General features: G+C 45.0%; 6 protein-coding genes across 10 annotated transcripts; 4 read left to right on the forward strand and 2 right to left on the reverse strand.

The window, feature by feature from the left end:
* Positions 1-835: 835 nt before the first annotated feature.
* Positions 836-2,997, forward strand: LOC136199678 (dynactin subunit 4-like). The gene is made up of 15 exons (XM_065989941.1): positions 836-1,004; positions 1,053-1,123; positions 1,182-1,366; positions 1,427-1,470; positions 1,525-1,629; positions 1,681-1,736; positions 1,789-1,874; positions 1,928-1,982; positions 2,049-2,103; positions 2,154-2,227; positions 2,280-2,334; positions 2,384-2,485; positions 2,540-2,625; positions 2,680-2,758; positions 2,812-2,997. Exons 1-15 carry the CDS (start codon positions 864-866, stop codon positions 2,935-2,937), a joined length of 1,320 nt encoding a protein of 439 aa, XP_065846013.1. The 5' UTR covers positions 836-863; the 3' UTR covers positions 2,938-2,997.
* LOC136199044 (uncharacterized) lies at positions 2,995-3,417 on the reverse strand. The gene has a single exon (XM_065989148.1). It carries the CDS (start codon positions 3,415-3,417, stop codon positions 2,995-2,997), a length of 423 nt encoding a protein of 140 aa, XP_065845220.1.
* Positions 3,418-3,464: 47 nt separating this feature from the next.
* Positions 3,465-5,604, forward strand: LOC136191801 (major facilitator superfamily domain-containing protein 8-like). The gene is made up of 10 exons (XM_065980220.1): positions 3,465-3,553; positions 3,643-3,686; positions 3,746-3,998; positions 4,052-4,165; positions 4,282-4,503; positions 4,557-4,656; positions 4,715-4,849; positions 4,901-5,010; positions 5,060-5,292; positions 5,341-5,604. The coding sequence occupies exons 1-10, from the start codon at positions 3,469-3,471 to the stop codon at positions 5,515-5,517; spliced, it is 1,473 nt and encodes a 490-aa protein (XP_065836292.1). The 5' UTR covers positions 3,465-3,468; the 3' UTR covers positions 5,518-5,604.
* Positions 5,605-5,658: 54 nt separating this feature from the next.
* On the forward strand, positions 5,659-7,744 carry LOC136191791 (major facilitator superfamily domain-containing protein 8-like). The gene is made up of 10 exons (XM_065980216.1): positions 5,659-5,790; positions 5,869-5,912; positions 5,973-6,225; positions 6,274-6,387; positions 6,465-6,692; positions 6,740-6,839; positions 6,895-7,029; positions 7,078-7,187; positions 7,232-7,464; positions 7,514-7,744. Exons 1-10 carry the CDS (start codon positions 5,706-5,708, stop codon positions 7,694-7,696), a joined length of 1,485 nt encoding a protein of 494 aa, XP_065836288.1. The 5' UTR covers positions 5,659-5,705; the 3' UTR covers positions 7,697-7,744.
* Position 7,745: 1 nt separating this feature from the next.
* Positions 7,746-12,057, forward strand: LOC136191878 (rho GTPase-activating protein 24-like). 4 transcript variants are annotated; one of them, XM_065980303.1, is made up of 13 exons: positions 7,748-8,033; positions 8,093-8,203; positions 8,262-8,472; positions 8,539-8,684; positions 8,744-8,851; positions 8,908-9,024; positions 9,086-9,838; positions 9,907-9,962; positions 10,042-10,604; positions 10,670-10,921; positions 10,971-11,037; positions 11,079-11,134; positions 11,186-12,055. In XM_065980303.1, the coding sequence occupies exons 1-7, from the start codon at positions 7,836-7,838 to the stop codon at positions 9,230-9,232; spliced, it is 1,038 nt and encodes a 345-aa protein (XP_065836375.1). In that variant the 5' UTR covers positions 7,748-7,835; the 3' UTR covers positions 9,233-9,838; positions 9,907-9,962; positions 10,042-10,604; positions 10,670-10,921; positions 10,971-11,037; positions 11,079-11,134; positions 11,186-12,055. The 4 variants fall into 4 exon arrangements, with proteins under 4 accessions (XP_065836393.1, XP_065836375.1, XP_065836385.1 ...); XM_065980313.1 differs by having other exon boundaries at positions 11,092-11,134; XM_065980293.1 differs by having other exon boundaries at positions 10,971-11,134.
* LOC136191745 (putative methyltransferase NSUN7) lies at positions 9,211-12,077 on the reverse strand. 2 transcript variants are annotated; one of them, XM_065980165.1, is made up of 11 exons: positions 11,831-12,077; positions 11,718-11,776; positions 11,174-11,656; positions 10,619-10,826; positions 10,431-10,565; positions 10,272-10,373; positions 10,011-10,214; positions 9,901-9,957; positions 9,783-9,853; positions 9,467-9,729; positions 9,211-9,362 (listed from the first exon to the last, which is right to left on the reverse strand). In XM_065980165.1, the coding sequence occupies exons 1-11, from the start codon at positions 12,012-12,014 to the stop codon at positions 9,353-9,355; spliced, it is 1,776 nt and encodes a 591-aa protein (XP_065836237.1). In that variant the 5' UTR covers positions 12,015-12,077; the 3' UTR covers positions 9,211-9,352. The 2 variants fall into 2 exon arrangements, with proteins under 2 accessions (XP_065836237.1, XP_065836227.1); XM_065980155.1 differs by having other exon boundaries at positions 9,211-9,729.
* Positions 12,078-12,101: the final 24 nt, after the last annotated feature.

Consider the following 12,101-nt stretch of genomic DNA (forward strand, 5'->3'; position numbering starts at 1 on the left):
CTGAAAGAGTTTATGACCAAAGCCTATGAGTATGCAAAATATGGTCTCTTACTGTACTAGTAACCCACTGTCTTTTCTCTCAGCAATGGATGGGCTTCTGGCGATACTATGCCTCAGTTTATCAACGGTCTGAATAAGCTCGATATATCGATTCCTTCCGCTGCCGGTGAGGCGTATGATGCATTTTGGAATACGACAAAAAGAGAAAGCGGTAAGTGTCAGATGTACACTCCACAATGAAATCAATCATGTATATTATAGGGAGGCGAATACTCCTTGCCTTCGTATGTGCCGCTTGCCCCAGACCCAGCACCTGTGTGTTCTGCGGAAGCGAAGACTGTTCTGTCTGTGTTTTCGATTGTGATGTGCGTCGCTGTGCTCGTCGTCTTTTAGGCGAAAGAACGTTAGGTGGATGTGTTTGTATGTTCTTTGTGCTGATTATTGCTTTCTGATCGCGCTTATGACTGTCACCTTTGAAAGTTTCCACTCTCCCTGATCAACTGCGATTTCTAGATCCGGCTCGTTCTGCTGCACCAGAAGTCAAATCACATCATTAATTGATTGAGAGGACTAGTATAAGGTGGAAGAAGGTGGAAGTAAACAGACTACGGCCCAGACAGTGTGCAGGACGCTCTACTAACTACGGTTAGCCAACTGCAAGATCTTCTACTCTTCCAGAGACCTTCCATTGACATCGCATCTTCAAATCAGTAACAGAAAAACGCATTTCTCGAGTGGTAGTCTCCATATCTAGCAGAACGAGGAGAATACAGGAGAACACCGGAGAACACGCTTTTCGCGAAAGGACGCGCGCGCTAGACACAAACAAAAGTCGACCAAATCGTACGAAATCGCCGTCTGCCATGGATTCTGGATGCGATGCGACGCATGCAAGCGTATTTTACACGACGGCCGACAATGACTTTGAACCCTTGCCCCTGCAAAACCTCTATTTCTGCGTCCACTGCGTGAAACTGAAGAGCAGACGATGCGTCTTGCAAGAGGCAAGCCAATTGTCTTCCCATATGCCCGAATAAGTCTCTCGGTCGCAGTTGGATACACTCTATCTGCCCAACGAGCTGGAAACCGTTCCCACGTCCGACGCTCTAATGAGAAAGAACAGGTTAGACGAAAATATTTCTTCTTCGAATATTTGTGATTTTTTTCTTCGGGGGAATCAGAGCTTCGAATAGCTACATTTGTCCGCTGTGTCACAACTCGCTTCAAGTGGCGTCGTCTGGAGCAACAGCAAGGCCGACCACGCCCACTGCTGCTAAGGGTGTAACAACGCCGAGAAAATATTCGCTCCACTGTCTCGTCTGTCAGTGGATGTCGAGAGATGCTGGGATAGAAGATGCTAACGTTGGTGAGAAAATACCATTAGACTAATCTGTATTAATTAATTATTTATTTATATTGCTCTTAGCTTCTGGTGGATGGCAGAATACGGATCCTGAAGATGTGCCTATGGTAAATACTAAGCCGAACTATTTATCTATGATTTTGATTTTCCTATGTTCACAGGTTACCAATGTACTCAAATGGTATCGCAAATTGCTTGACGTCAGCAAGGTGGAGGCGGAGAGAGGAAAACGAAAGATTTCCACCAAGAAGCGATTTAGTATCACGGTAAGTTTTATAAGTATTTTTTTGTCAATTGATCTTTCAAACGTTCCTCAGGAGAAAACGGGGAAAATTGGAGGTGCTTCTATGAGTCACATTAGCCCTCTCCAAAGGTAAGGTGAACTGCTACTAGAATATAAAAACACGCTTTGAACGTTCTTACAGAGAGAAATTCGAGCAGGCTAGCGTTTCCAAAAAGATTACGGAGTTTCCAAAGGACCTCTATGATGACAAAACTCCCTTGCACAAAAGTAAGAGATACATAGTATGTGTATATAAAAGAAACGTCATCCAGAGGCTTTAGTTACAACACTTGAGCAGAGATTTCAACAGCCACTGGCTCAGCCAAAATATGTTAAGTATGCTTATTGGAGGACTCTGGTGGAATATTAGAGGCCACAACTGACGCTTTGTATTTGTTCTAGGGATCTGTTGCCAAGGCGTAGTCACCTTGTAAGCAGATGTTCAATGCGTTGCAGGGTGGGTTCTTTTAATTAGTGAATCTGCTTTTTCAGACTTGTTCTCTTTAGGAATGTGAGCACAATCTATGCAAGCCAAATTTCAATCCAAGCCTGACGAAATTTAAAATTCATCTCATTGCCTTGTCAGATGACTCAAATTAACTAAATAATTATTTACTTGATATGTGTTTTTAGAAATTACGTTCCAAATCTTCGCGTTGTTAGCATTCCCCCGCTGGAGCTGAACGAGGTACGTGCAGTGTCAATGAGGAGACGCAATTCTATCTAATCCCTTTTAGGAATCAAAATTGATTTTGTCCCTAACCAACCCGTTGCCCTACGCAGTCCACGTTTCGCTATTGCCACTTACGGAAGAGGAGTCCGCAATAAAATCAGCTGACGTGAGTGGCTCTGGGCGCCTCCCTCTTTTATTTTTATATGTGTACTCTGAATAGGTTTATCTGCCTGAAAGCGCTCTGTTTGTCGGTGCTCGCGAAGAAATGGATGGTGGAGAAGAGCCGCCACCGAAAGATGATCCAAAGTATGAAAAACCGTTTTGAATCTTAAACTTAATTATTGGCTAATTAATTATAAGGGTAATCCACCTGAGAAAAGAGTGTAAGCTGGAGTTCTTTGTGCGAGTCAAACCTCTAATAGCATCTGACGACATCAAGGTAGGCAACCTCGTTCATATATACGTATTAATTCATTTATTTTTTCGTCTTAGTTTGGCTGTATTTTGGAGCACAACTACCACGCTAAATCGACATTCCAGAGCGAAAGCGAGCAAGAGGAAGACGTCAGCAATCTACGTCATCACGTCTACGTAACGTTAGGTCCAGTCAAGCAATAGGTAATGAGAGTCAGAGCACACGTGACTATCCTTAATTAAATAATTAAAATTTGAAAATCATTGTTCTGGTGCGTCTTCGAATTGATCGCTATTTTCGCTCGGTTCTAGTTCGTTTTCTTCTTCTTCTTCTTCTTCGTCTTCGTCATCTTCGCTTTCTGATTCGTCGCTCGACGTTTTTTGCGACGCCCACGCGCGTATCGATTCGAATAGCGTTTTCACGTCGTCGCTGCACGTCGGCACGAAACGATACTCGCGAACTGGCTCGTCTTCGCCTTCGCTAACCATGCAATAGATCGAATCGCGCGGAAACGGCGACGAAGCGTCGCCTTTGCAGATCCCGTGCGCGACGAACGATTTCAACGCTAAGCTGCACGAGTGATCGCCGTCGTCGCTTCTCCATAGAAGCAATTGGTCTTCGGTAGATATTGGGCCTTCTCCCAACGAGCGTTCGCCGTCGAACGCGCCAACTTTCGATTCCATCGCGCGCGTTACAGTTGACACTTGTCTGTTTGTACACGTCACGTGATAACAATGGAAGCGTCGAAGAAACCGGCGTTTCTAGCTCGCTGGCGATCTATTCGCGTTATGTATTTATCTATGTTCTTTAGCAGCCTTGGTAAATTGCAATTTTTTGACGAATTCCGTCGCAATTTCATTTCTGACCGTCTCACTCTATCTCGCTCCTCCCCTCGCTTTTTTTTGCAGGCTTTACTATTGTTCTGGCGTCTTTATGGCCGTTTCTGCTCATGGTAAGGTTGCACAGCGAAGCTAATAAATGAAAATGAAGTATTTTCTCGTTTTACTGTAGGTGGCTGGGAAAGGCGCGACTCCGAGCCTTCTTGGATACATTGTCGCGGCGTTTAGTCTAGGCCAATTGATCGCATCTCCTCTCATCGGTTTTTGGTCGAATCGCCATGGATCTAAAATTCCTCTTCTCGTCACGCTTACAATTAACGTCATTGGCAATTTCATGTATTCCTATTCAAACGCCATACCGAGTCATGACGTCAAAAACGCCTGGTTCATGTTGGGGTCGCGATTCCTCGTTGGAATTGGAGCAGGTACAAGTCAAGTGACGTCATAAGAGAAATTGCTTCATATTGTCTTTCTTTAGCAATCACCGGTGTCACTCGAGCTTATATATCAGGTGCGACGTCTTCCGATGAGAGAACGCCGGCAATGGCGAACATGAGCATGGCACAGGCCTTGGGATTTGTCCTTGGACCAGGTACTGTACAGTAGTGACCCCTCATCAGAGAGGTGTAGCTAGATAAAACACATCTGAGACTTATATAGGTATAGGTAAAAACTTGAACTGTATATAAAAGAGTCTCCTTTTTGTAGCCTTAGCGCTTGTATTTGTTCCTATTGGAGAAACGGGCCTCCAGTGGAAGGCGATTGATTTGGAGCTGAACATGTACACGGGACCGGGATTTTTAAGTGGTCTACTTGCCCTGATCAACGTCATTTGCCTCCTTACTCTATTCGTTGATTATCGCCTGCCGACGTCCCAGCTCACAGAATCCCAAAAGAACCCCATCAATGCGGATGATGATGCTGAAGCACGTACGAGATTTCACACCACTCTTTTTTTCCTATCCTATCAATTTGTTATTTAGTGATACAAATGAGCGAAAGAAAATCACCTGATAAAGTCGGCGTTACAATGTCTATTATTCTCTTCTTTGTCGTCATGTTTGTATTCACAGTATTCGAAACGTAAACTCGTGGATATATAGAATCGTCTTTCAAAAGTAGAGAATCCTTTTCTGTGTAGAATTGCCTCGCCTTTGCTAATGGACGAATACGCTTGGACGCGCAAAGAGGCGACGCTATACGTGGGAATTCTCTTCGCCATTTCCGGAATCCAAGCCATAGTCGTTTTTCTCATAGTCAAACCACTGGCTCGCCGGTAATTAAATACAAGTAATAAATCTTTCATTATTAATATTATTATTTAAAGGTTTGGTGAAATTTTTATGTTGGGTGCCTCTCTCTGCTTTATGTTGGCGGGTTTCTTTATTCTTCTGCCTTTTGGCAGCAAGTATCCGCCTATTCGAGCGCATCTAATTGGTTCGTAAAGCTACCGGTTGCAGTCACACCCACTTTCAATAAATTCTAGATCCTTCTCTTACGAATTCTTCATTTCAAGCGGAATCTTTTGTGACCAATGTTCCCGGTATGAATATCACTCGCTACGACAGTCGAGGCTGTTCGTATGACTGGTGTTTTTCGACGCCTTTGATCTATTTCGAGCAATACCTTGCTGGTACGTTTCTGATTGGCATCGGATACCCTACATCGACTGTAATGATATACACGATATATTCAAGACTTCTTGGTGCATCTCCTCAGGTAAAATTTCAATTGATTAAGTTAATTAAATTAATTAATTATTTTTAGGGTTTTATGATGGGGTTGATGGCTTCTTTCGGTTGCCTAGCTCGAGTCTTGGGTCCCATATTCGTCAGCTCGCTCTATCACCACCAGGGACCGCGCTGGATGTTCGTGGCTGTCGAATCTATTGTTTTTGTAGCGCTACTTCTTTTTTTTGGTACATATCGCCGCATGAGGTCGTAGAACTAAGCTAAGCTGCACGAGCGATCGCCGTACCTTCTTCACTTCTCTATAGAAGCGATTGGCCTTTCGGTAGGGCCCCCTGTTCTCCCTTCGAACGATTCCATCGCGCACGTTACACTTCTTAGACAGACGTCACTTGTCACTTGGCCTGGAGTGTCAGGCCGTCTCTCGTCCTCTTCGCCGTAGGCATGGAGGCGTCCAAGAAACCGGCGTTTTTTGCTCGCTGGCGATCCATTCGCGTTATGTATTTATCTATGTTCTTCAGCAGCCTTGGTAAGTCGCCAGTTTTTGACGAATTCCATCGCGATTTCATTTCTGGTCATCTCGCCCCTCTCCTCGCTTTTTTTGCAGGCTTTACTATTGTTATGGCGTCTCTCTGGCCGTTTCTGCTAATGGCAAGTTTGCACAGTGAAAAAGCTAATAAATAAAAACGATGTTTTTCTTGTTGTATATAGGTGGCTGGGAAAGGCGCGACTCCAAGCCTACTCGGATACGTTGTCGCGGCGTTTAGTCTAGGCCAATTGATTGCATCTCCCCTAATCGGTTTTTGGTCGAATCGCCACGGATCAAAAATTCCTCTTCTCGTCACGCTTACGATAAGCGTTATTGGCAATTTCATGTATTCCTATTCAAACGTCATACCGAGTCATGACGTCAGAAACGCCTGGTTCATGATAGGGTCGCGCTTTCTCGTTGGAATTGGAGCAGGTTACTAGTGATATAAGATAAATTGCTTCATATATTGTCTCTCCTTAGCAATCACAGGCGTCACTCGAGCTTATATATCAGGTGCGACGTCTTCCAGTGAGAGAACGCCGGCAATGGCGAACATGAGCATGGCACAGGCTTTGGGATTTGTTCTTGGACCAGGTACTGTACCAATATACAGTATTACTCAATATATACTCTCATATATAGAAGACTCTCCTCCTTTTTTTTTGTTTTAGCCTTAGCCCTTGTATTTGTTCCTATTGGAGAAACGGGCTTCCAGTGGAAGGCGATTGATTTGGAATTGAATATGTACACGGGACCAGGATTTTTAAGTGGTCTACTTGCCCTGATCAACATAATTTGCCTTGTTGCTCTATTCGTCGATTATCGCTTGCCGCCGCCCCAGCTCACAGAATCAACTCAATCCCATAAGAGTTCCGTCAGTGCGGATGATTCTGAAGCACGTACGAGAAAAACATTGCCTTCTCTTTTAATTTATTTTATCGTTTAGTGATACAAATGGGCGAAAGCAAACCACCTGATAAAGTCGGCGTTATATCATCTATTATTCTCTTCTTTGTCGTCATGTTTGTATTCACAGTATTTGAAACGTAAACTCATAGATAGAATCGTCTTTCAAAAGCAGTGATTTTCTCTTCTGTTTAGAATTGTTTCACCTTTGCTGATGGACGAATATGCTTGGACGCGCAAAGAAGCGACGCTCTACGTGGGAATTCTCTTTGCCGTTTCCGGAATCCAAGCCGTAGTCGTTTTTCTTGTAGTCAAACCACTGGCCCGGAGGTAACGAAATACAAGTGATAAATATCTGATCATTATTATCATTTAAAGATTTGGTGAAATTTTTATGTTGGGTACCGCCCTCTGCTTTATGTTGGCGGGCTTCTTCGTCATTCTGCCTTTCGGCAACAAGTATCCGCCTATTCGAGCGCATCTCATCGGTAAGCTACCAGTTGCAGTCACACCCACTTTCAATTTATTCTAGATCCTTCTCCTACGAATTCTTCATTTCAAGCGGAATCTTTTGCGACCAATGTTCCCGGTATGAACATCACTCACTACGACAGTCGAGGCTGTTCGTACGACTGGTGTTCTTCAACGCCTTTGATCTATTTCGAGCAATGCCTCGCTAGTACGTTTCTCCTCGGCATTGGATACCCTACATCGACTGTAATGATATACACGATATATTCAAAACTTCTTGGTGCATCACCTCAGGTAAAAAATTTGTATAAAAATTTAATTAATTAAATGTTAATTATTTAAGGGTTTTATGATGGGGTTGATGGCTTCTTTCGGTTGCCTGGCTCGAGTCTTAGGTCCCATATTCGTCAGCTCGCTCTATCACCACCAGGGACCGCGCTGGATGTTCGTGGCTGTCGATTCCATTGTCTTTGTAGCGCTAATTCTTTTTATTGGTACATATCGCCGCATGCGGACGTACAACTAACGATAAATGAGACCCAGCTCTCCAGGAGAAAGTGCCCGGCTAAAGGAAGTCGACGAATTCCTTACGTGACCGTTAGTACAGCGTAGCGTCACCTTCGCGAGATAAAAGGCGTAAGGGTTCCACCAAGCCAAAATCCGTAATGGCGAGCGTCATTCCTCACGACGACGACGACAGCGACGGCGATTTCGACGAGAAGACGGCCAAGACGACGATGGCGAACGATCTCGCGAACGATTTCGCCGCGATCGCGTCGTCGACGTCGGCGACAGCGTCGTCGGGCACGTCGACGCTGGGGCTTCGTCCTCGAATACCGGAAATGGAGTTCCCCGTGGACAAAGTAAAAAGAACAACTCTTCGATTACTTTAGTAGAGAAAACGATCGTTTCTTTTTCTCAGCCCATACGACGGGAGGGTCAGTTTCGCAAGGAAGGCGGCAATCACAAGAGCTGGAAAACGCGACTCTTTCACCTCGACGAAGAGAAAATCAGCTATTATAAACCAGGACAGGTAAACAAGCTAATTAAATTAATTAATTTAATTAAAATTAATTAATTTTTTTTCTCAGTTGAAATCGCCTCTCGGGACGATTTATCTGCGCGATTACGTGTGCGCGGCGGTGACGGCCAATCGGCCGTCGATTCCCTTTTGCTTTTCGTTGCAAGGAATATTGTCGAGTCAGCGCGTCTATTATTTCGCCGCGAATTCGCGCGAGCAGATGAACGAGTGGATAACGACGATTAATCAGTCGATTCGATACGGTCGCATAGCGAGACAAGGTCGGAGAGGGGGGGAAAAAAAAGAAAAATTCCCTTCCTCTTCTCATATATCCTGTTCTATCCTAGTTTCCCTGTACGATACCATCAGTCACGAGACGGCGCTCATATGCATTCGACAGCTGATGGATCACACGGACGTCGACGGATTGCTTTTCAGTTCTGGCAACGTTTCCCAAGTGAAAGTGTGCATGAACGCGGTGAAGAGGGGCAAGGTGGTACAAATTAGTCCCACAACATGAAGCAATTAATAATATAAACATTGTACCTACAGATTCCTGACGTCGTGTCTGTTCCCAATCCTTGCACCGTTGCGTCGCTCTTGAAAACGCTCTTCAAAGACGGTCCCCTGAAGTATCTCGTCATTGGCCCCGTAGCAAAGGTCAGAGAAGCCGTCCTATGTAGGAAGAGATAGGGAGCTTCTTTCCCCCCCCTCAGGAATTAGTCGAACGCATAAATGAGAAATGCGTCCCTAGAACCATACAGACTCTCCTCCTCGGTCTATCGAGCAGCAGTCTAGAAGTCCTAAAGGAATTGATAACGCTATTTTATAAGGTCTGGGGGACTCTGGTCACTCACTCATCAGGGAAAAAAGACTTTGGTCTTATTGTTTTAGATTTTGGAAAAAGCTGATAAGCGAAAGACCCAATCGACTACCCATCTAGCCCAGTCGTTCGGAATCTATCTCTTCGGCGAGCTGAGCGTTCAACAAGCGGAGTTAGTTTTAGAATATTTAATTAGCAACATGGATGAAATAATGTAAAACACTTCGCGGAAAAAAGATTTAGATAGAGAGATTTTAGAAAGAGAGAGAGAGAGAGAGAAAAGATTGATCCACATTAGCTTTTAAACAGGAGAAGAGTAGAGATGACGTCACGTCGCGTCACGCGCTCCTAAAGAAAATCCCAGATTTATTATTAGACCCCACCAAAAAATCGAAGAATAGAGAGAGAGAGATATAATATAGATCGACTCTTATTTAAATGGTTTCTGATACATTTTGGGGTCCTTTGTGGCGCTCGTCGTCGTCGTCGCCGATTTTTGCCGGGCACTCGATTGCGCAATGCGATTTCGAGCCGCCTGGGTCAGTTTCATCAGCGTCGACGGCCGTCGTTTGACGCTTCGCTTTTTCGTCGATTTTTTCTTCGGCGGCGCTGACGACTCTTGTTCGCCATTCGCGTATTTCATATCGAGGAGACCTTGGACGGTGGCGCGGCGTAAGACTTCGCGCGCCGGCGTGGGAACGCGAACTGCTTTGGGCTACAGGAAAGAGATAAAATATTATTTTTATTGATTTTTATTTATAGGGTTACCTTTCGACGTAAGATAGCCAAGCTGAAGCCGTTGCACATGTTTGATGGGTCGACCTGTAAGCATTTGTTTCCTAGGAAACAGAGTCAATTTTTTTGAAAAAAAGGAGACTTTATGTACCTGTAGATGTATCAGACTTTGTCTCAGCTGATGGCAATTTGAGCGAAGGCCCATCATCTAAGGTAGCCCTGATTATATATATGATACAAAATCCATTGATTTCTTCTTACCCAATTCCGTTCCCTGTTGCATGTCACGAAGACTGTACATGACGTCGGAATAATAGACTTGAAAGGGTCTCGACGGCTGAGACGGATCTTCTTCCACGGCGACGTCAGGACGCTTGACTCGATCTAGAGCCGACGTCACGACCAGCTCCGTTTCGGCGTGATTGTGAGAGCGCACGAAATAGGCAACAGCTTCCACTTCAGGAACTAAGAGAAGAAAATCATTAATTTAATTAACCCCTTATGATTATTTAATCCGTTTACATCTTAGGGCGCTCATGAGATGGTTTTGTTGCTCGGCGGAGAACTTGGGTAGTCTCGACTCGCAAGATTCGGCGGATGACGGAATGGAATCCAGGTCAATATCTAAACCAGAACTTAGAGGTACTGTACTGATTTTTAATTAATTAAACTGGTCATTACCTCCGTGTATTGCGAGATGATCGACTGGATTGATGACGCATGAATTCGTCGACGGGGGAGCAACGACAATCAATTTCACGTTTTTGAATTGACTTGGATTCGCGTGGGCAAGAGAATCGGAGACAAATTTCACGTCTAAACCCCGTGGATTTGTTCACCACTAAGATGGACAATGTAGGACCGCTTACTGTTGATGCCTTGGAGACGTAGTCCCTCCTCTATCGCTTCCTGTCTCCTAGGCTCGGCGTTCACAACGTAAACAATTCGTTTTCTTCCTGTTATCATTGTCGCAACGTGGGAGACGAGCCCCTCGGAGGGTGCCGGTGTCAAGATAACATTCCCAGCGTCAGCGATGAGCGTGCCCAGCGACGCAGCAACCAAAGCATCAACATGATCCTAGACAATAACAAACAGGTATAGAGGGGCTCACGTGCAATGAATTCAAAATGAACGAGAGAAGCAATAAGTATCAGAAAAAAAGAAGACCATGTGTAAGTATAGAGATAGATACTACTATTAATTAAATAGGTATGGGCTTAGAGGACACGTGCAATGAATTCAAAATCAAAGAGAGAAGGAATAAGTATCAGAAAAAAGAAGACCACGTGTAAGTATACATATGTATAGATACTACTATTAATTAGATAGGTGTGGGGCTCAGAGGACACGTGCAATGAATTTAAAAATCAAAGAGAAAGACATAGGTAAGTACATATAGGTATATATAGGATTCTCTTACTTACCTCAAGCACTAGCATTCCGTCTGTAAACAAGGGATTCTCCTGCAACATGGAACTCTTCGCCGACGGCGAAAACAATAGCAAATCGTCGACAACGGGATCCAATCGAATTTCCCCCATTTCCAACTCCCTCTTCATCGCCAAATTCCATCCCTGTTCCTTGAGCCGCTGCACCACTTCATAGGCATCAATTCGAAGCGAATTGACGCGCGCGCAGAGCGGCTGCCGCGTGGACAAACTCACGGCACCGCGTTCAATAAATCTCAACATTCCCGTCATATCGAGACTATTCGTCTTGACGCGCGCACGTGCCAAAGCGGCGCTCAACTTCACGCGATGCACGTGAAGTGCGTCGACGATTTCCTCCACGTCAGCGGTGACGTCAAAGGGTCGACGCGTCGTCGAGAACGACGGACGCCTCGACGGAAAGTGACGGCGTTGGAAGTCGTACAGAATGACGAGTAGCAATTTCGCATTGTCTCGTAGCTGGGGAGATGAGCGAAAAATCGATTTGCGTTCCAATGGCTACGTGTCGTTCGGCACTTACGTCGAAGAATCTGAAGAAAAAATCGCTCTCTTCGAGAATTTCCTCCAGGATGTCGCGATCTGAAGAAATTCCGTTATTTCAGACGTTTTGCTGGACCCTATTAGCGATTTTACATCGATATGCGTTGTAGGCTAGATCGTAGACGCCTCTGCGATGATTTGGAGATGAGAGTTCGTGCGGTAGAAGGGGAGGGGAATCGGATTTCGTTCCCGATGCTAAATAGTGAAGTATTTTCGACGCGTGAACGTATAAGCTGTACGGCGAGGCGACGGAGCTCGTTGTCGTGCCGTTCTCCATGGTCGCGAGTGGCAAACAACGCGCCTAAAGTGAGGAAACGTCTATTATGATACGGCAGTGTTGCTAAGGCGGGACTTCGTGTGCGCG

The sequence above is a fragment of the Oscarella lobularis genome, chromosome 1, assembly GCF_947507565.1.
Source record: "Oscarella lobularis chromosome 1, ooOscLobu1.1, whole genome shotgun sequence".
Taxonomy (NCBI): Eukaryota; Metazoa; Porifera; class Homoscleromorpha; order Homosclerophorida; family Oscarellidae; genus Oscarella; species Oscarella lobularis.